Here is a 22,879-nt window from a genome sequence, read left to right as displayed (position 1 = left end):
ACAGTTTGACTAGTCTGGAAACGCGCCAGAGGCAGCATCTGTTGAAGAATCTGCCTCCTTCTTGGACACATGGAACTCTGCATGGGATTGAATGATAGGTCTACTGCATCCTCGTGCACAACTAGGGTTCCTATAAGGCATATTATTGCAGAGGCAAGCCCCTGCCCATGACATTATGTTTTTCAGCATCTCTTCTTAAATGAATGTATTTGTCTAGTCTAACATACCCAATTATCCTCTGCTAGTTTAAATTGGAGTGCCTGAATATTTACTAACGAACATGAACTTATTAACGTCTCAATAACTTAATTGTCATAATTTTCAGGATGCACACCAATACGTCATTTATTTACCAAACAATGCAGCCACGTATTCATATATACACAGTCACATTACTCACATCCATAAACAACAGAACGAACAAAATGCATAAAATAAAATGGCCAAGCATACACTTCATCCATAGTACTTAGATTGAGTCTTAGTACAACAATAACCAAGCAGATACCCAAGAAGCAATTCTCACAACATGAAAACTGCAAAATTAATCAAGAGTAACAGCAATCTTCCTGATTGTAGCCTGCTAAGTTTAGTGACGTCACAACCAGTTTTGCACATTATAATTACATTTGTTAATACGGGGAGTAAATTTCATCAGGATCAGGTGACCACGATGAGTCAGATGGCCACCATGGACGCTAATTGGCAGGGGTGCAGTCTGGCGATGACTCTGAATGATAGTCGTTCCCAGGTTCTTCATCCACCAAATCCAGGGGTCTGGACTGTTGAGATAAATCAGGGGCAGCTGACCCTTGTGATGAATCCGCGACATTTGACACTCCGGTATCTTTGGGTGGTTGTGATGCCGAAACATTGGTGAATCCACAGTTCTTGTACTAATCTACCCATATCCAGCCATGGCAGTCAGCCTTACCCTAATACAAAACACATGCATTATGACATTTCAATGTTTTGGTTGCACAAATGGTCGGCCAAACTTAACAAAAACGTTCACTTACATTAGTCCCTTTGCATCCCCAGGCTGGGCGTTGATTACCTTCAAAATTGGCAATATATTGCATCGAACCATTGTTGTCACAGTACAAAAACATGACTTTAATTTCTGAACTTGAGCTATTTAGACATCAATGCATTACTAGATTTATTTCCTATTACAGTGAAATTGAAAAACAACAACAAAAAATACCAAGACGTTAATTTCTCTTACCTTCACAACTTTTGACACCATCACCTTTAAACCCAACAGGACACTTGTATTTGACCTCTCCATCATCATGTTTAGAGAAATAATAGGAATTTAAAATAAATATATTTTCCAAGAGCAGAATGTTTTGTTTTGTTTTTTTTTTTTTTTAAAAAAAGGGAACACATAAAGATCACTTACCGTACAAGCAGAATATGCATGTCCATCTTGAGCTTCATGCCAACCACCTCCATTGTTTACCTTGCACCTCCCAGGCCCACTCGCTGGAAGCCAATGGTAATATTAATTTATTGAAATACAATGTGCAACAAAAGGAAAACTTTTGCAAAGTGGAAGTATTCTAGCTATAATTTGATTAACATGAAGAAGAATATAAGAACTGAAATTTCAGTGCAGATTTCCATTGATCTGTAACCCATACATATTTATTTTTAGAACTAAGTCTGCAATATCTAGATATAAACAACTAGGATCATTAAATCTTGATCAAACCTAAAACCAGGAGCATTAAAATAATGTTGCAAATCTTCACCTTATATTTGTGATAACATGAGTCATCTGTGAGAGAAAGGGTTAGAAAATACAAAGCACTAGAATCCAGGACAGGTGCATACAAGAGAATGCATGGACATGTATGGGGAAACATACCCCTCATGTGAATGACCCACCACTTGACAAAATACTCAATCAGTCCCACAACTTGTGATGTGGATCATTTGTTTTCTAGGATCTGAGTTTATAACCCTCACAAATATATATGCTCAATGTACGGTTTGGTCATGAATAATATGACCTGATTTTGATGCCACCCAACAAATTTCAGCTTCTTTCAAATGGAAGTACTTAGAAGTGGTGCACATTGATGAGAAGGCATCATGGTCCACCCAACAAGAGAGTAGCCTTTTTTCAAGCAATGATATAGAAAACTCTTCCCTCAGCCACATTAGGCCAAGTATATAACTCTCAGCAAGTTCGAAAAGAAAAAACAAATGAAGCCACATATGATTTTCATGCCAAGCTAAACAGCAAATATAGGTAATGCAGCCTGTTTATGTCACCCAAGAAGGTCATTCTTGGTGGCCGGATTACCTTTTAAACTTTTAAGACTTTCCCTTTCTTGATAAGGCATTGCAATACCACTACATGATTTTCATTTGTTTTTTTTTTTTTTTTTTTTTACTGCACTAGGAAATTTTCATTAGCTGTGAATGTGTGATACAATGGTGCAGATTTGATTGAATGTGTGATACAATGGTGCAGATTTGATTGAATGACGCCTGAATGATTGAACAACCTATTAGGCAGACTATATCACAAGGAAAAAAGGACCAAAGGGAGGAGGGAGAAATCATTCAGAAACTTCGAGGACAATAAACATTAAATTCAAAGCATCACAAATCTATTTGTTCTTTCCTCCTTTTAATTGAATAAAACAGCCATAAATGATGCCATGAAGTTTGGCACAGTTCATGCCATTGTTTACATTCCCTGCAACATGAGGTAAAATGCAGCATATTTTGATTAACTTGTAATATAATCTCTAAAATCCTGTTCTGCATCTGTTTTTGTATCATCCTCCCACGAAATAAAGAAGCCTTCCTCTAAAACGAACAGCTCTGTGGTCTGCAAAAGAGGAACCAGATGGTTCTAAGGAAATCAATATAGGTCAAAACAACCAAGGCATTCATTATCAAAGTTGGAATTGAATTCTTAATTTGACTCCTTACTTTGAAGATACAGAAGCAATTCTTCTTCATCCTTTTGTTGGGGTTAGAATACCAGGAAAGGAAAAACATTTAAAAGTGGGAAATATATTGTAGAAATTTGGTACTGCAAAAAGAGATACTAACACCACAGGAAAATGAGTTTTATAACAAACAAAAACAGAAGCATATCCAGTCACCCAATAAGTTTTCATGTGTAAGGTTTGTGAACACACATCAGACTGATTCTTCAGAGATGCAAGAAGATCTTTCACTGAAGGATCATTGGGGTCAACTCCTGGAAGCTGTAAGAAAAATAAAATATCAGGTCAACAGCAACATAATTATACATGGAATACAACAGGACACGTTCAATTACATACAGGCCAAAAAAACAGGTTCAATTACACATACAGATTCAAGGATAGATGACAGAAAAGACTGATCCTCCAACACCTTGCTCACATCTGACTGGGATGATGGCTCTCCTGTACTTTCCTGCATGGACATTTGAAGAGCTGCATGCAGCAAAGAAATAATAAGCATGCAGGAAGGAACCAGATATTATCAAATCTATCTGTCAATGTTCAGAAGCTTGGCAAATCAATTAACCAGACAAAAATTAAATATAAAGCAAAACAAAAGGCCACATTGATAGGTGTTCAGATTTTGATGTCCAACTTCAGCACATTAATAAATAGTTAACATTGATTTTACAACGATTAATAGCTTACTTTTAACTGAGAATTTTAAAAATAAAAAAAACATAAAATCATGAACAAGTTTACACGTAACAAGCATACAACAATGTAAGAAAAGAGCAAAATAATGATGCAGGTTTGGGGCAGCTAAGCATCCATGGCTGTGAGTATGAATTATGTGAATCCATGACTCATAGGTATGGAATTCAGCAATTCATACCACTAGTGACAAAAGTCCAAAGTGAAATGTATGCAGCAAATGGACCAGTAATTTACATGTACATAAAAAAGAACTACTAAATGTAAACCTATGATTGGTATATTCTTCTGACGGCATTTCTTATCAAGAAAAAAAAAGAAAAAAGTATGGCTATGAAGTCCAATAGTTGTAGAGATGAACTAGATGCTGCTGAAATGAAAGGAATGTGATCTTCCAAAGTCAAACAAGGATACAAATCTCATGTTAAACTACTGTCCATGCAACAGAACAACAGAAGCATCTTGTAAATAATTTTCCACATGTAAAAAGTAATCAAATAAAAGAAGCTCAAGTTACCACCCAGTCACCTACCCCTTAATAATTAAAAAAATGGAATCAAAGAACACACCTAAAGCCAACTCCTGATCCGCACTAGTTGCCTCTGACATCTCAGCATCACCCGCTGAATTAGCAGATCCAGAGTTACTCATCGACATTGCAAGAGCCTGCTTTAGTAAGTCATTGTCATCAACCTATCACCATAACATATGCCAAGGCCAATTCAGGTTACAGGAGTTCTTTGAATGATAACAAATGATGAGAGAAAAACCAACACAATAAAGACTTCATGAACTACAAAAAGCTACATGCAAACACAAACACACATCACGATAAGAACTGACACCAACCATATCATCAGAAAGTTTCTTATCCTCGTTGAGAGATGAAGCATTAACATGTTCAGTCATGGTTGCATCCTCTGATTTGGATGACAGTTCCTCTCCTTTTTCTTGTCTAGCAGCTTCCTCAGCAGATCTTTTGGCAGCAGCTTCTTGCCTTGCCCTTTCCTCTTCCATGGAGACTCTAAGGGCAAGAGCAAGCTCAGGATCGATATTGGGATCAACACCAAAATCATAGCCCGAACCACCAATAGCAGCAGCAGTTGCTGCTGCTGCTGCCCCTGCAAAGCCACTTCCTCCTTCTCCATCGCCAGTGAATACAGGTGTACTGCCAAGTAAAACGAAAAACAGGTGAAGATAAAAATGAAAGTAGAAATCCTGTTATAGTTCATATAATTTGGTAAACAATATTTTGATCGTAAAGAGGATATTTTTCAAGATTCGCCTTTATCTTTCTAATATCTATTATTCTCACTTTTATGTTCTTTCTCCGTACTAACATATTGTTTTTGATACACTTGAGTCATTTCCTACTTTCTTTATGTTCTTGACTTGTAAATGAAATGGTATGAATCTAAACCTTACATTCCAATTAGTTCCAGTGATAAATAACTTTAAATTTGGCATTATAAGCTTTTCTATAAACAGACATGGACAAACACCAAAGATGGTACCTTATAAGAACATCAGATAGAGCATTTGGACCAGGAGGGACATGTACTAAATGACTGCTGTCATTATTATTAACAGCAGAAAGAAGGGCCTCCAGCTTCTCTGGCTTCCCATCATCTTCTTCACCAAAATCAACAATATCAAGAGCAACACTGTTCTTCTTCAGTTTCTTCCCAATCATTTCCAATACCTTCTTTTCATATTTAACAGGACTGAACACACATAACAAATTTTAGATGTCAACAACAAAAAAAGAAAAAAGGAATGGGCAAGTAGACAGAACTTAGCATTATCTACCTTCCAGCAAAAACTATAATCCGCTGTTGCTGATTTTAGTTTTGGCGATGCTTAAGAGCCAATTGAGCTACCTGGATTGCAGCTGTTATGTTCATCTCACCCCCCATTTCAAGACCTATATTAAAGGAATTAGAGAATTGCACATAAATTAACAAGAAAAAGGAAAGTTTGATACTTTGATGGACATCAAGATGGAAAAATAAGAAGAGATAAGAAAGCACCTATTAAAATAACAAAAGCCAGCATGCAAAATAAAACCAAAGCTAAACAAAACCTTGATAAGCAGAAAATGGGAGACTCCAGTGTCGGACGAAGGTGTAGTTAATTTGAAGAAACAAACAAACCTAAGAAAACCCCTAATTTGAAGAAAAACATAAACCCCAAAAAACCCCTAATTTGAAACCCTATTTCATAAAGAAGAAACCCAAGAGGATGAGGTAGAGAGAATGCTAAAAAGCGAAAGAGAGGAGGAATAGCTTACCGAGAGAGTGAGAGACTGAGAGGGCGAGGGCGGCGAGAGAGAGTCTGGGTGAGGCTACGTTATTTATTTTGAATGGAGAGTGAGATGAGCGGAAATTCTGTGTGATTTGGGTTTTATCATTTTTTTGATGCATCCCTCAAGAAAGTGGTAACTCAGTCAAGATTTGGTAACTTACCAAATCTTGAGCAAGAATTACCACTTTCTTGAGGGATGCATCAAAAAAGTGGTAACTTCAAAAAACTGTCTAAAACCCAAGTTACCAGTTTTTTGATCTTATATTCAAGAATATGATAACTTCACATCAAGAATGTGGTAACCACCTACGCATGCAACTGTATATATATGAAAAGGCAATTGCGTTCTCAGAGTATTAATTACAAGCTCCTGTTTGCCAATCAGGTTTGAACATGCAATCACAAAATTATATCTTGACCAAACTTACTATTTTCTTAATTTTTTTCTCAAGAAATGGTAAGTTACTATTTTCTTAATTGAAATTACCATTTTCTCGAACCAAACATCAAGAAAATGGTAACCAAATCAGTGGGGTAAAAAACGTTACCACTTTCTTGATCGTTCGACCAAGAAAATGGTAACTTGATTCAAGAATGTGGTAACCATGCCCAATGTTGACCAAACTTACCATTTTCTTGATCTTTTTTCTCAAGAAATGGTCAAATTTTCTCAAGAAATGGTAAGTTACCACATTCTTGATCAAAGTTACCATTTTCTTGAACCAACCATGAAGAAAATGGTAACCAAATCAGTCAAGCAAAACACGTTACCACTTTCTTCATCGTTCGATCAAGAAAATGGTAACTTGGTTCAAGTATGTGGTAACCAAGGCCAATCTTGACCAAAGTTACAATTTGCTTGATTTTTTTCCTCAAGAAATGGTAACATTTTCTCAAGAAATGGTAAGTTACCACATTCTTGATCGAAGTTACCATTTTGTTGAACCAAACATCAAGAAAATAGTAACCAAATCAGCCAAGCAAAAGACGTTACCACTTTCTTGATTGATCGATCAAGAAAATGGTAATTTGGTTCAAGAATGTGGTAACCCAGCCCAAGCTTCACCAAACTTACCATTTTCTTGATTTTTTTTCTCAAGAAATGGTAACATTTCCTCAAGAAATGGTAAGTTACCACATTCTTGATCGAAGTTACCATTTTCTTGAACCAAACATCAAGAAAATAGTAACCAAATCAGCCAAGCAAAAGACGTTACCACTTTCTTGATCGATCGATCAAGAAAATGGTAATTTGGTTCAAGAAGGTGGTAACCCAGCCCAAGCTTCACCAAACTTACCATTTTCTTGATTTTTTTTCTCAAGAAATGGTAACATTTCCTCAAGAAATGGTAAGTTACCACATTCTTGATCGAAGTTACCATTTTCTTGAACCAAACATCAAGAAAATAGTAACCAAATCAGCCAAGCAAAAGACGTTACCACTTTCTTGATCGATCGATCAAGAAAATGGTAATTTGGTTCAAGAATGTGGTAACCCAGCCCAAGCAACACCAAACTTACCATTTTCTTAATTTTTTTTCTCAAGAAATGGTAACATTTCCTCTAGAAATGGTAAGTTACCACATTCTTGATTGAAGTTACCATTTTCTTGAACCAAACCTCAAGAAAATGGTAACGGAATCAGCGAAGCAAAAAACGTTACCACTTTCTTGATTTTTCGATTAAGAAAATGGTAACTTTGATCAAGAAAGTGGTAACCAAGCCCAACCTTGACCAAAGTTACCATTTTTTTGATTTTTGTTCTCAAGAAATGGTAATTTTTTTTTTTCAAAAAATGGTAAGTTATCATTTTCTTGATCCAAGTTACCATTTTCTTGAACCAAACATCAAGAAAATGGTAACATCATCAGTGGGCCAAAAATTGTTCCACACTGCAACTGTGTATAGACGAAAGAGCAATTGCATTTTCAGACTACTAAACATAAGCTCCTGTTTGACAATCAGGTTTTGACATGCAATCCCAAATTCTCAACAAAATTGCTTCTATAGTTATATACCAAGTTACCAACTATGAATTATAATCTTAAGGTATAGTGTATTGGGTAAGTTATAGGATTTACAATTTGAAAAAAACACAATAGGATTTAGGATATAGAATATAGGGTTTAAGTTTAAGTTTAAGTTTAAGTTTCTAAATTGACCGAAACCCAAACCAAGTGACTAAAGCCTATTAGTGACGAACAAAAAATATTCATCACTAAAACCTATACTTTTTAGTGACCAAAGTCTTTCCTCACTAAAAAATTGATTTATTGATGAACTATTCCATCCCAAAAATACCAAAATTTTGGTCACTAAAGGCCTATGTTTCATCACTATAGATGATGGTTTAGTGAGGAACATAAATATATTCATCCCTAAAATATGATGAGGTGGATCTGGTGGTTACATGAAATAGTGACCAAAATCTTCATTACTAAAACCTACCATTCCTTCACTAAAATATTGTAGATACATTTAGTGATAGAATTTGGTCACAACTTCGATTTTAATTACTATTTTAAACTCATTTTTTCAAAATTACTACATTAAATACATCCTGCTTTGTTTTCAATATAAGTAGCAACAGTAGATGTTAATACATTTCATTTCAAAATGACAAGTGACTAGTATTCGGATATCAAAGTTTATCCATCAAAACATGTCCATCTCTCTCACAACTTAGATTTTAATAAAAAACCCAACAATGCAAATCTCTAGATACAAGATGTCCATTCCGAAGGCTTGTAATCTGTCCTTGAAATCTCAACAGCCTGCACAGACGACAAATTTCAAATTGAATAACAAGGGTATATTATACATATACATATCATCCATGACACCAGAAATAAGTCCTAAAGTCAAAGATCATTTCTAAAGCTTACCTGCATTCCTTCCATGCCATTGATTCCTACTCCAATATCAGCCTCTTGAATCATGCCAACATCATTTGCCCCATCTCCAATTGCCAAGGTTGTCCTTCCTGTATGTTTTTTTTTAACCAAACGAGTAATCTGCAAAAATATAAGATTGATTTCAGGACACTCGTAGGTATTTTGAAATGAAAAGATGGAATCGGCTTGTTTTTCTTAATTACAGAAGTTGGTAAGATGATAAAATTTAGTACAGAATATAAAAGAAGAAGAAGCCTTCTGTTTGCCTAACTTCTAAAATGAAGATTATATATAATAGACCTACCAAATCCTTTTATTTTGGAGAGACCCTGCAGCATATAACAGAGGCACAATTAACAGCCAAAGGAAAGCACTGGTCCTTCACATCACTTCTCAGAGCAATTTGAAGGCCAGGGGTGCATCTTTACTGCCTTCTTCAAACTTGAATTTGTGAAAACTTTCGAGTTGGTTTAAATGTCTTCTTTCATCGCCTGGAAACTAGAATAAACAAAATATGTGATTACCAACTCAACTTCTATTGAAGTTGGATGTTTAAGAAAATTGAAACTTACTATAGTCTCCTTAAAACTCAAAGTCAATTAATCCCATAACACATCTAAGTTTAAATGTTAAGTTTCTTAGAAACAAGTTCAAAAGGCCATTGCAAAATAGGTTTTACTTGTGTGCAAGTTAGTTACTGGGATGCATGTGAAAGGAAACAAGAATCCATAGAGCATATTTGCACAGCAGAACATGATTATGTTTCTTTGTTCCATTGAAACCTATGGGTATTCTCAAGCACACAACAGTAGAACGAAAACAAACCAAGAAACTAGAAGAGTACCATCGACAACTACTGATTTGAGCATGTTCTTTCTACTTTTCTCTGTTGTGCAAAGAGATGACCACTAAAATGACATTAGGTGTGGATTGCCTCTTACAAGGAGAGAATCGATGAGAAGGAAACAGTGAAAGAGATCGAGCAGGAAATTAAGGGAGAAAGAGATTCAGTGAGAGTTTCGGACTGGGGATCTATACAAGAAATTTGAGAAGGCAAGCAACCAAACGCAAAGAAAAAGGCAAACAAAAAATATTTGATGCCACGGACAAATATTGTAATGGATGAAAAGGTAAAATGTTATAATATTGTAATTAGATGAAAATGATGACATAAAATAGGCTGTGATTAAAATTAACAAAATTAAACGAGAAATTTAAAGTATTGAAACATTATATCTAAAATCTTATTTGGGATGCTTCAATAAAGATGACTTTGTTATCAAATTGCATACAATAAAAAACTGCAGTTATGAATCACTTTTTTCATATCATTAAGAAAAGAACATGGTTGAGATTTGAATATATGCATAAATGAAATTTGAAATTTGAAATGGAAGAAAAGAATATATCAATTATTTTCTTAATCCACAAACATAATTGCAACAATACCTTCTCCTGCAGATCAAACACCTTCAGATTTACTTCTTTAAATGTGAATGTTGGTTTGCTTAACCCAGGAGTCCTTCATGAAAAAAAAAAAAAAAAAAATAGGGGTCAAGCAAATGGGGAGCAGAGTCATAAACTTGTGAGCATACTTGTAATGAATTAATTAAGGAGACCAGGGTAAAAATGAGTGGGTAGCCAAATATAATTAGCAGCAAATCAAGAACGACAAAAATTATGCACTTAAGCTACTGCTGACTTGAGGTTTCGTAATGGAAATATCTCAAAAATACCTTATAGCTCGAGAGCAGCCCCTAGTATCACCTTTGAGAGAAAATATAAAAAACATTCATTTTCACCATTAGTATCCCTGTTTCTTTTTTCCATAACTTGACCAAAATTGAAGTCATGGTAATTTTCAAAAAATTGTAGAGAACAAAAAAAAATTTATAAAAATATACTAAGCTATAATCCTCTAGCTACAACCTTTACATTGAATATACATTCACATCCAAAAGAAAAAAGGTGGATCATCAAAAGAACAACTGAAGGCTTACTGCATCATGAATGAATGTAATTGCACAACATATGGATATCTACAAATTTTTGCCTGCAGTATCCATTGTTTGAACATGACAGAAAATCAAGAATACACCTGCTCCTCCTCAACATATAAAACACTCATACAAAAATTATAAATAAATAAAAGAAAAAAGCAACATTACCTCTGTGTGAGGAATCAAGAATTAAACAGCCAAAACCCACTTATTACAAACACTAAAAAATAACAGAAAACTACAATGAGAGAAACTGAAAGTATATTGAAAGTAAATTAGAATGACCTGTAGGCTTCTATGCCAAGTCAATTAACAATGAAGGGTACTTTCTTCCTTAAGAAAAGTTCATACTATATTCTTCTTGTTGAATTGTTGAATCCTTGTTTTTCTTTCTTTATTAACTACTTTCTAGAGGGGAGGGGTAAACTGATAATGGATTCCCAAGATTGCTTTAAGACATGCCACATGATTTGATAATGGATTCATGATTGTGTTAAGACATCTAGATGCTCCTTGCAACAAAAATTTCCGTTTTTTATCTCCAACATTCTGATACTAGTGATAATGAAGCAAAACCCATAATCAATTATCACCATTTAGATGGCATAAACCGCATACAGTAAGGCTTGATAAAATTGCCCTTCACTTATGCCATCCCTGATCAGAAATATTTGTCATTCAAATAAGAACAGAGCAACCTAGTTGAAGGGTAACCCAAGTATTTTTTACAAACTTGCAGTTCCAATGTCAAGTTTTGTTGCACAGACTGACCTAGGATTACAAACATGTACCTGTATTCAAATCCTTAGTGGCTTCTGCCCTGTTACCTTCGTACACGAAACCAGAAGATCCCTGGACAAAAGAGAATATGATATTGAGATAGAATACTAACTCCTTACAAAAAAATAAAATGGCAACAATTTCCATCATGGAGTAGCATTAAATGCAAGCAGAATATCGAAGGAACAAATTGAAGGGGCTGTATGAGGTTAGACTTTGGGAAATATTGGTGTGCTTGCCTATGGGCAAGCACAGGTTGGTACAAGCAAATGGGAGTTAACCAATGAGGTACTGCACCTTGAGAAAGTTCAAAATAAGTGATTCTAGAGTTCTCATACCTGATCATGCCACCACTGACTGTGCCACGAACAGGGTCTTGCCATGTTTTATATAAATCTTGAATGAGTTCCTGTCTCTGAGCTTGAGCACAAACTAATCCAACATATTTGGTCACTTCAGGCCAATCATGGAAAGCTACTACCTACAGTAGTACAAACATCCATTAGCAACAAGGTCTCAACTTACATTGCGGAAAGAAGTTCCTGGAGGTAAAGAATTTTACAGTAGCAATGGAGGGGCTGGAAGCTTATCCATTCTCAGGGTGAGTGAAATCTGCTCCGATGGGACTTGGACTTGGTATTTACTTTTGTTGTTCAGAAAAATAAAAATGGGTTATTATAACACTAAATTCTAGCTTTAGTAGGACAAAAAAAGAAACTAAATATTGAATACTATAATCAGTAGTAAATTACCTCCTACTGGGGGCTTTCGTGAGTAATCCCCAGGTATGCTCAGTGGGCCTTTAGCTGAAACCACTTAAGAGTTTCTTCGTTTAGAAGCTTTTTCAGAGGAAGGGAATCTACAATGTAATTAAGATGTGAGGATCAAAAGTACTGCGTGTATTTCCATAGAGCAAAAAAGTAATATAGTTTACAAATTTTGATTAAGAGATGCATAAAAGTAAAATCATTTAGTCAAAACAAGATTACTTTTTACGTAAAAAGATTAGGTAGAAACAATGTATTAACAAGATAATTTCAATACGAACATATACATCTCACTTGACTGTCTACCATGGCTTCAAAATGTACCATGGGCTTTAAAGTTAAGGTAAAGTAAAACTTTCAATTTGTTCTCCCTAAAGCAATACTATCTTTCAACTAGTGCAAAGTTTAGTTAATGAATGTTGACACCCAAAAATAGTGGAAGAGCTAAACAGTGCATGCATTTCCAGTTTGTGGATGTCATCATATGAATTGTAGACCCAGCCTACAAGGGTGATCAACAAACCCATACTACGCATGATCTCATACCTTCCAGTTATTTAGAAATATTGCTCTCCACCTGATCAAGTTTCTGAATAATTTCAACGGAACCTCATCATCGTTAAGTATATCTAATTTTAAACCTTCATGGAAAATAAAATAGCCTGACAAATCAGCCCCACTTACTTACTCCTCCCCCCTTTCCAAGATTTTGAAAAGAAAAAGAGCATAAAAACAAACCCCACTTTTCTTTTTCCTTGCACAAATTAAAAAGAAAAAAGGGAAAGCTATAACTATTCACTACAAATGAAAAAACTCTTATTGCCACACGAAAAAATAGTACGCAGTCAATTTCTTGGAAAGGTAGTAATCCTTCATATATCAGAGGTCAAAGAAAAGATGATATTCAGAATCAATAGTAAAGAAATAAAGGTGTGCACTGTGATAATCCTTCATATATTCCTAAACTGTCCACTCTTTAATAAAACTAATGCATGTAATTGTCCCCTGTGCATAGTCATAGTCAAATTTATTCCTAACAAAAACAAACACACAAAGGAGAACCTTAGAAAAATGAATATACCACAGATAATCCCTGCTCAGAAATATTTGTCATTCAATGTGTCTTGGCTTCAGGTTAAATTGCTGCAAGTGCCTGTTTCTGAGCCTGCATAAATTAGTTCAAAATCCAAATATTAAATTCATGAAAGAGATAGAGAGTTTGATATATGAATAAAACTACAAAATCAAATGTAAACAAATCGAAGCCCTAACCTGGGTGAGAGAGACAGAGTCGGAGTTTTATAGTTTCTGAGAGATCGAAACTCGGTGAGAGAGAGAGTCTGAGTGAGTTTTCTGGGTTTCTAGGTTTCGAAACTCAGTGAGAGAGGGTCTGAGCTTTCTGGTATGATGGGCGATGGACGTGCTAGGATGGGTTTCTGAGTTTGCTGAGTTTTTGGTGGGAGGATGGCGAAAGGGTGCCGACAGGGCGAGGATTGAACGAGAGTGCCAGGACGGCGAGAGAGAGTCTGATCTTTCTGGGATGGGTTTCTGAGTTTTCGGTGAGAGGATGGCGAGATCGAGGGTGGCGAGAGGGCGAGGATTCAGTGAGAGAGTGAGAGACTGAGAGGGCGAGGATTCAGTGAGAAAGTGAGAGACTGAGAGGGCGAGGGCTGCGAGAGACAGTCTGGGTGAGGCTAAGTTCTTTATTTTGAATGGAGAGTGAAATGGGCGGAAATTCTGTGTGATTTGTGAAGTTACCATTTTTTTGATGCATTCTCAAGAATGTGGTAACTCAGTCAAGATTTGGTAAGTTACCAAATCTTGACTAAGAGTTACCACTTTCTTGAGAGATGCATCAAAAAAATGGTAACTTCACAAAACTGCATAAAACCCAAATTACCACTTTCTTGATCTTATATTCAAGAAAATGGTAACTTAACATCAAGAATGTGGTAACCACGTACAATGGCAACTGTATACAGACAAACGTGCAATTGCATTCTCCGAGTATTAAATACAAGCTCCTGTTTGCCAATCCGATTTGAACATGCAATCACAAAATTATATCTTGACCAAACTTACCATTTTCTTGATTTTTTTATCAACTAATGGTAATATTAGCTCAAGAAATGGTAAGTTACCATTTTCTTGATCCAAGTTACCATTTTCTTGAACCAACCATCAAGAAAATGGTAACCAAATCAGCCAAGCAAAACATGTTACCACTTTCTTGATCAAACGATCAAGAAAATGGTAACTTGGTTCAAGAAAGTGGTAACTCAGCCCAAGCTTGACCAAACTTACCATTTTCTTGATTTTTTTCCTCAAGAAATGGTAACATTTTCTCAAGAAATGGTAAGTTACCGCATTCTTGATTGAAGTTACCATTTTCTTGAACCAAACATCAAGAAAATAGTAACCAAATCAGCCAAGCAAAACACGTTACCACTTTCTTGATCGATCAATCAACAAAATGGTAATTTGGTTCAAGAATATGATAACCCAGCCCAAGCTTGACCAAACTTACCATTTTCTTGATTTATTTTCTCAAGAAATGGTAACTTTTCTCAAGAAATGGTAAGTTACCATTTTCTTGATCCAAGTTACCATTTTCTTGAACCAAACATCAAGAAAATGGTAACCAAATCAGTGGGGCAAAAAAACGTTACCACTTTCTTGATCGTTTGATCAAGAAAATGGTAACCTCGATCAAGAACGTGGTAACCAAGCCAAATCTTGACCAAAGTTACCATTTTCTTGATTTTTTTTCTCAAGAAATGGTAACATTTTCTCAAGAAATGGTAAGTTACCACATTCTTGATCGAAGTTACCATTTTTTTGAACCAAACATCAAGAAAATGGTAACCACATCAGCTAACCAAAACACGTTACAACTTTCTTGATCGTTCGATCAAGAAAATGATAACTTGGTTCAAGAAAGTGGTAACCAAGCATAATCTTGACCCAAACTTACCATTTTCTTGATTTTTTTTCTCAAGAAATTGTAACATTTTCTCAAGAAATGGTAAGTTACTACATTCTTGATCGAAGTTACCCTTTTCTTGAACCAAGCATCAAGAAAATGGTAACGGAATCAGCCAAGCAAAACACGTTACCACTTTCTTCATCGATCAATCAAGAAAATGGTAACTTTGTTCAAGAATGTGGTAACCCAGCCCAAGCTTGACCAAACTTACCATTTTCTTGATTTTTTTTCTCAATAAATGGTAACATTTTCTCAAGAAATGGTAAGTTACCACATTCTTGATTGAAGTTACCATTTTCTTGAACCAAACATCAAGAAAATGGTAACAGAAATACTGGGCCAAAAAAGTTACGCACTGCAACTACATATAGACAAAAGGGCAATTGCATTTCTAGAATGCTAAATACAAGCTTCTGTTTGACAATCAGGTTTTGACATGCAATTTAAAATTACACAGTTTGACTAGTCTGGAGACGCGCTAGAGGCGGCATATGTTGAAGAATGCCTCCTTTGACACATTTACTCTGCGTGGGATTGAATGATAGGTCTACTACGTCCTCGTGCACAACTTAGGTTCCTAGAAGACATATTATTATAGAGGCAAGCCCCTACCCATGGCAGTATTTTTTCAGCATCTTTCACAAAAGGAATGTATTTGTCTAGTCTAACATACCCAATTATCCTATGCTAGTTTAAATTGGAGTGCCTGAATATTTACTAACGAACATGAACTTATTAATTTTAATCCTCAATTTCTGAAATAATGATTAGAACCCCCAGTTAATCTACTCATTCCAAGCACATGAAAAAGTAACGTCTCAAACAGTTAATTGTCATAATTTTTAGGATGCATATAGATCGATTGTCCTCCTACGTCCAAAAGTTTTGCCTTTGAGCAGAAGTAGGTAGAATTTTCTGAAAATGTTGACTTGAGCCACATTTTTCAGAACTTTTGTGTTATGCATAAATCAACTTAGACATTAACTTCAACAACTAGGTGATGATTCATAAATTAAAGGCTGATTGCGAAGGCTATACACGCTAAGTAAAAATAAATGACATAATAACAGTGTTTTTTTTTTTTCTCAACTTGGGTGGGTTAATTTTAATAATTTTGGGCGGGGAAGAAATTTTGGTTTCAATTTCAATATTTTGGGCGGGGAATGAATTTTAGTTTCATAAAATCACATTTTTTGGGAGGGGAAGCAAATTTGGTTTCAATTTTAAGTTTTTGGGCAGGGAATGGTACTTTTGATTTCCACTTCAACTTTGTAGGGTGAAAACTGGTAATTTTTATTGGAAGCGTCCATAAATGGCCAAAGCACTTCCGGTCATCCCACTATATACTATATCAAGTATATTGATCAAAATTAACTAAGACAATATATTAGAGATCAATATCGGTACTCAAAGATCCTTTTAGATTGACAAGAAAACATCTTATGTTTTTGTAAACCACAACATATGTATTCTAAAAGTTTTAAAATATAAATTGATTGCATGTCTAAATGTGATTGTCAAACAGGGGTGTCAAACTGCCAATTTGATATAGCAATTGCACATCGGGCTGGAATAGATTGACATTGCAATAATATTTACTCCAAATGTTCATGTATCACAATATGCTAATAAGGGCATATCACTGAAGAAAACATCCGTGTGTATCCAAACATAATATTTACCAAAGTGTCTTACATATTTTGACAACATATCCACATTTACACATCAAGTACCAAAAAGTGTCAATACAGAGTTTGCCAATACACATGCTTGTATTTTGATGCCAGCTGCAATAATACCCCTTTATGTATTAACCAAACCAAAGTCAGCAACCTTGGCCCTCATGTCATCCCCAAGAAGTATGTTTGAGGGCTTTAAATCTCTCGTGCTGGGGTATTCTTCTCTTCATTGCTTTGTGGGACAGGGGGGCTGTTGTTCTTGCTGGCTGCCTTCTGTGAGGGGCTTTTTTTGTGCTTGGCTGCAAATTTGAAAAATAAGAATGAACTTCATTTAAGGGGACATGAGATTTCTAACCAATTTAAAGCAGCTGTAAGATAAGAATGAACTTCATTTCAGAATTTGATACCAATGCAAGGAAAGAAAGTCTAAAAAAAAAAAAAAACAAATTTTCAACCAATGCATAATAATCTGTATCAAGCCTATAAAATGTGCAAATGTGCAGCTAGTGTATAAAATGTGGAGCAAGTGAATGAAATTTGGGGCATACTAAAGCTGGATGCAATTGAGGTTCCAATCAGCCAAACCAATCCTAATTGTACCTTTTTTAAAAATGTTTTTTATTTGCATTTGCAAGCTAAAATGTTATGATAATTGGTAACTTATACTAATTAATATATTAAGCATAAAGATCAGCAGTCAAAAGCAATTTTGCACAGTAGTACAAATTAACTGATTTGTAAAAATGTATTTAAATGCAAATTTTGAGAACAAAGGAAGAACCTCTAACTTACTGAGCAATACAGAAGTATAATCTACTAATTCAAAATGATCATAATATTTTAATCAAAGTGTTTGATTAATCAGAGTGTTTTAATCATGAATCGATACCTACTAAAATCATAATCTATATAAGAAGGCAAAAAAGTGGAACCACTTTTCCACAGCACCCCTCACCAACGAAAAAAAGAAAACCAGAAAGCCTAATCTCTATTTTAAGAGACTTAAAGTCGTGGCCCAAATGACTGCATGTCCATTTTACGTTGGACAATTGAATTGAGAAACCTCATGAATTAGCTTTCAAAATCAATTAAGCGACGTTTGTAGCCAGGTAAGTAGCTATATCTATACATAGTCAATATTCACCATTAAACCATCTTATTCTTGGGCATGTCATCAACTATTTAAGAAACCTGAAGATAAAATAAATGATTTCACAACATGTTTATGTGTTTATTAACATTATTGTTTAGGTAGAAACTTGCCAAAAGCAGACATAATATACAATGGATTTATAAAATTCTGGGGTCCTAAATATTCGACGGCCTGAGATATATAGTTATCTCATTCATTTGCCTACTTTCAAGACCAGCCTTAGACATAACCAACCTTTCAAGGGTTGCAAACCAAATGAAATCAAGTCCATAACGAAAATCAAAGACTGCCATGTTTGCCAACATAAAGGGAAAAAATTAGCAAGCTTAAATTCACATGCATTAAGTGGAGGGAATTTGATAACAATGCCACCCCAAAACAAACTCACAGGCTCGACAACCTTGCAGGTCAATGCAGACGACCAAGCAAACCAAACCCAGGAAGAAAAACATAAGGCAAGCAAGCAAACGCAAAGAAAAGGCAAACAAAAAATATTTGATGCTGCGGACAAATATTGTAATGGATGAAAAGGTAAAATGTTATAATATTGTAATTAGATGAAAATGATGACATAAAATAGGCTGTGATTAAAATTAAAAAAAATGAAACGAGAAAGTTAAAGTATTGAAACATTATATCTAAAATATTATTTGGGATGCTTCAATAAAGATGACTTTGTTATCAAATTGCATACCATAACAAACTGCATTTATGAATCACTTTTTTCATATCATTAAGAAAAGAACATGGTTGAGATTTGAATATATGCATAAATGAAATTTGAAATTTGAAGTCGAAGAAAAGAACATAGCAATTATTTTCTTAATCCAGAAACATAATTGCAACAATACCTTGTCTTGCAGATCAAACACCTTCAGATTTACTTCTTTAAATGTGAATGTTGGTTTGCTTAACCCAGGAGTCCTTCATGAAAAAAAAAAAAAAAAGGGTCAAGCAAATGGGGAGCAGAGTCATAAACTTGTGGGCATACTTGTAATGAATTAATTAAGGAGACCAGGGTAAAAATGAGTGGGTAGCTAAATATAATTAGCAGCAAATCAAGAACTGAGTGAAATTATGCACTTAAGCTACTGCTGACTTGAGGTTTCGTAATGGAAATATCTCAAAAATACCTTATAGCTCGAGAGCAGCCCATAGTTTCACCTTTGAGAGAAAATATAAAAAACATTCATTTTCACCATTAGTATCCCTGTTTCTTTTTTCCATAACTTGTACAAAATTGAAGTCATGCTAAGTTTCAAAAAATTATTGACAAAAAAAAAAAAAAAAAAGAGTGAGATATACTAAGCTATAATCCTCTAGCCACAACACCTTTACGTTGAATATACATTCACATCCAAAAGAAAAAAGGTGGATCATCAAAAGAACAACTAAAGGCTTACTGCATCATGAATGAATGTAATTGCACAACATATGGATAGCTACAAATTTCTGCCTGCAGTATCCATTGTTTGAACATGACAGAAAATAAAGAATACACCTGCTCCTCCTCAACATATAAAACACTCATACAAAAATTATAAATAAATAAAAGAAAAAAGCAACATTACCTCTGGGTGAGGAATCAAGAATTAAACAACCAATACCCACTTCTTACAAACACTAAAAAATAACAGAAAACTACAATGAGATAAACTAAAAGTATATTGAAAGTAAATTAGAATGACCTGTAGGCTTCTATGCCAAGTAAATTAACAATGAAGGGTACTTTCTTCTTTAAGAAAAGTTCAGACTATATTCTTCTAGTTGAATTGTTGAATCCTTGTTTTTCTTTCTTTAATAACTATTTTCTAGAGGGGAGGGGTAAACTGATAATGGATTCCCAAGATTGCTTTAAGACATGTAGTTGATTTGATAATGGAGTCATGATTGTGTTAAGACATCTAGATGCTCCTTGCAACAAAAATTTCCGTTTTTTATCTCCAACATTCTGATACTAGTGATAATGAAGCAAAATGAATCAATTATCACAATTCGGATTGCATAAACCGCATACAGTAAGGCTTGATAAAATTGCCCTTCACTTACGCCATCTTTGATCAGAAATATTTGCCATTCAAATAAGAACAGAGCAACCTACTTGAAGGGTAACCCAAGTATTTTTTACAAACATGCAGTGCCAATGTTAAATTTTGTTGCACAGACTGACCTAGGAATACAAACATGTACCTGTAAAATATAATCCTTAGTGGCTTCTGCCCTGTTACCTTCCTACACGAAACCAGAAGATCCCTGGACAAAAGAGAATATGATATTGAGATAGAACATTGCTATATGTGAAAACCCAAATCGGGGAAAAAACCAATTCCTCTGAAATCCATACAAGTAAGAGAATTTAAATACACAAATTTCAGAAAGCCATTGCAAGGTAATAGACAAGATTCACAATCTCTCTATGAGGACGCAATTATACCTCTGTAATGATCCGGTAGCGACCATGACCTGATACATGATCCCCGAGAGAGACCTCGAAGCCGCTAGAAAACTCAGATCGCCGGCGAAGGGGTTGGATCTGTTCTCCTTTGATTCTCCTTCATGATTGAATTTTAGGTCTAAAGGAGGACACCCAGACGATCAGTGTGTCGAGAGGACGATGTCTTGGGTGGTTGGTGTCGCAACTCCGCCGGAGAAGGCGAATGGCCGTCACGAAGTTCAATTGGTTCATCGATTTCGACATGGTAACTGGTAGACGAATATTTGGGGCCGATTTTGTCAACGTTGCCGCCGGACGGCTGGGTTTTGATCGGAGAAAGGGTGTGCGGGAGAGAGAGGGTAAAGAAGCAAATGAGATCTGCGTTTTTTGCTTGCCCTGACTCGGAAGGATTTCTTTTGTTTTTGTTCAGAGGTTACTCTTTCTCTCTCATTATGGGCTACCGATTCAGCCCTTGTTTTTTTTCTCATCCGTTAGATCAAATATATCTCATCCAACGGTTAAGACTCTGAAGGCATTATATGCCTGCAGTCATTATAGAATTTCCGTTTTTACTTGATTAATAGTATTAAAAAATATTATATACTACGTACATTAATTTGAAATATATATTTTACCACTTCGAATTAAGAAAGCTATTTAAAAGGATTACGTGAGTAACGTGACATGACATCTTTAATTTAATTTGTTAATTTTTACATGCAGGACTTAGGGAGCTTCTATAATGACTGCAGGCATAGAATGCCTGCACCAAAAAAAAAAAAAAAAAAAAAATATAGATAACCTGCTGAACTGGTAAACAAGTTTTACCATTTTTTTGATGTATCCCTCAAGATAATGGTAACTCTTGATCAAGATGTGGTAACTTACCATATTCTTGATCCAAGTTACCATTTTCTTGAACCAAACATCAAGAAAATGGTAACCAAAACCTTGCCTCAAACCAAGTTACCACTTTTTTGATCGTTCGATCAAGAAAATGGTAACTTGGTTCAAGAATGTGGTAACCAAGCCCAATCATGACCAAAATTACCATTTTTTTGATTTTTTTCCTCAAGAAATGGTTACTTGTTCTCAAGAAATGGTAAGTTACCATTTTCTTGATCAAAGTTACCATATTCTTGAACCAAACATCAAGAAAATGGTAACAAATTAGTGAGGCAAAAAACGTTACCACTTTCTTGATCGTTCGATCAAGAAAATGGTAACTTGGTTCAAGAATATGGTAACCAAGCCCAATCTTGACCAAAGTTACCATTTTCTTGATTTTTTTCCTCAAGAAATGGTAAGTTACCATTTTCTTGATCCAAGTTACCATTTTCTTGAATCAATCCTCAAGAAATGGTAACCAAATCAGTGGGGCAAAAAACGTTACCACTTTCTTGATCATTCGATCAAGAAAATGGTAACTTGGTTCAAGAATGTGGTAACGAAGCCCAATCTTGACCAAAGTTACCACTTTATTGATTTTTTTCCTCAAAAAATGGTAATTTTTTCTCAAGAAATGGTAAGTTACCATTTTCTTGATTCAAGTTACCATTTTCTTGAACCAATCCTCAAGAAAATGGTAACCAAATCAGCCAAGCAAAAAACGTTACCACTTTCTTGATCGTTCGATCAAGAAAATGGTAACTTGGTTCAAGAATGTGGTAACGAAGCCCAATCTTGACCAAAGTTACCACTTTCTTGATTTTTTTCCTCAAAAAATGGTAACTTTTTCTCAAGAAATGGTAAGTTACCATTTTCTTGATTCAAGTTACCATTTTCTTGAACCAATCCTCAAGAAAATGGTAACCAAATCAGCCAAGCAAAAAACGTTACCACTTTCTTGATCGTTCGATCAAGAAAATGGTAACTTGGTTCAAGAATGTGGTAACCAATCCCAACCTTGAACAAAGTTACCATTTTCTTGATTTTTTTCCTCAAGAAATGGTAATTTTTTCTCAAGAAATGGTAAGTTACCATTTTTTTGGTCCAAGTTACCATTTTCTTGAACCAATCCTCAAGAAAATGGTAACCAAATCAACCAAGAAAAAATCGTTACCACTTTCTTGATTGTTCGATCAAGAAAATGGTAACTTTGATCAAGAAAGTGGTAACCAAGCCCAACCTTGACCAAAGTTACCATTTTTTTGATTTTTTTTCTCAAGAAATGGTAACTTTTTCTCAAGAAATGGTAAGTTACCATTTTCTTGA

The 22,879-nt window shown here is 35.0% G+C and overlaps 4 protein-coding genes and 2 long non-coding RNA genes across 8 annotated transcripts in view; 1 reads left to right on the top strand and 5 right to left on the bottom strand.

Annotated features, from left to right (window-relative positions):
• Positions 1–22,879, top strand: part of LOC147286230 (phenylalanine N-monooxygenase CYP79D16-like) — a 41,546-nt gene that overhangs the window by 3,403 nt on the left and 15,264 nt on the right. The window lies entirely within an intron of this gene.
• On the bottom strand, positions 433–1,472 carry LOC147286235 (uncharacterized). Its single transcript, XR_015121655.1, has 2 exons — positions 1,020–1,472; positions 433–935 (listed from the first exon to the last, which is right to left on the bottom strand). It is a non-coding gene; the product is annotated as an uncharacterized LOC147286235 (long non-coding RNA).
• LOC147286234 (26S proteasome non-ATPase regulatory subunit 4 homolog) lies at positions 2,996–5,983 on the bottom strand. Its single transcript, XM_086239198.1, has 8 exons — positions 5,959–5,983; positions 5,478–5,592; positions 5,183–5,392; positions 4,518–4,836; positions 4,238–4,361; positions 3,343–3,446; positions 3,165–3,233; positions 2,996–3,070 (listed from the first exon to the last, which is right to left on the bottom strand). The coding sequence occupies exons 3-8, from the start codon at positions 5,359–5,361 to the stop codon at positions 2,996–2,998; spliced, it is 870 nt and encodes a 289-aa protein (XP_086095324.1). The 5' UTR covers positions 5,362–5,392; positions 5,478–5,592; positions 5,959–5,983.
• Positions 8,645–12,116, bottom strand: LOC147286233 (uncharacterized). Of its 2 annotated transcripts, none has more exons than XM_086239089.1 (4): positions 10,603–11,447; positions 10,316–10,388; positions 8,858–8,986; positions 8,645–8,746 (listed from the first exon to the last, which is right to left on the bottom strand). In XM_086239089.1, the coding sequence occupies exons 1-4, from the start codon at positions 10,656–10,658 to the stop codon at positions 8,690–8,692; spliced, it is 315 nt and encodes a 104-aa protein (XP_086095215.1). In that variant the 5' UTR covers positions 10,659–11,447; the 3' UTR covers positions 8,645–8,689. The 2 variants fall into 2 exon arrangements, 1 of the variants encoding a protein (XP_086095215.1); XR_015121653.1 differs by lacking the exons at positions 8,645–8,746; positions 8,858–8,986; positions 10,603–11,447 and adding exons at positions 9,199–9,364; positions 11,658–11,718; positions 11,985–12,116.
• LOC147286232 (uncharacterized) lies at positions 12,206–14,067 on the bottom strand. The gene is made up of 4 exons (XR_015121654.1): positions 13,686–14,067; positions 13,495–13,578; positions 12,399–12,505; positions 12,206–12,289 (listed from the first exon to the last, which is right to left on the bottom strand). It is a non-coding gene; the product is annotated as an uncharacterized LOC147286232 (long non-coding RNA).
• LOC147286231 (uncharacterized) lies at positions 17,132–20,999 on the bottom strand. Of its 2 annotated transcripts, none has more exons than XM_086239090.1 (4): positions 20,666–20,999; positions 20,422–20,484; positions 19,083–19,155; positions 17,132–17,377 (listed from the first exon to the last, which is right to left on the bottom strand). In XM_086239090.1, the coding sequence occupies exons 1-4, from the start codon at positions 20,701–20,703 to the stop codon at positions 17,246–17,248; spliced, it is 306 nt and encodes a 101-aa protein (XP_086095216.1). In that variant the 5' UTR covers positions 20,704–20,999; the 3' UTR covers positions 17,132–17,245. The 2 variants fall into 2 exon arrangements, with proteins under 2 accessions (XP_086095216.1, XP_086095217.1); XM_086239091.1 differs by having other exon boundaries at positions 20,422–20,463.

Source organism: Dryas octopetala, chromosome 4 (assembly GCF_963921425.1).
Source record: "Dryas octopetala chromosome 4, drDryOcto1.1, whole genome shotgun sequence".
In the NCBI taxonomy this organism is placed as follows: Eukaryota; Viridiplantae; Streptophyta; class Magnoliopsida; order Rosales; family Rosaceae; genus Dryas; species Dryas octopetala.
This window is presented reverse-complemented; position numbering and strand designations above follow the sequence as displayed.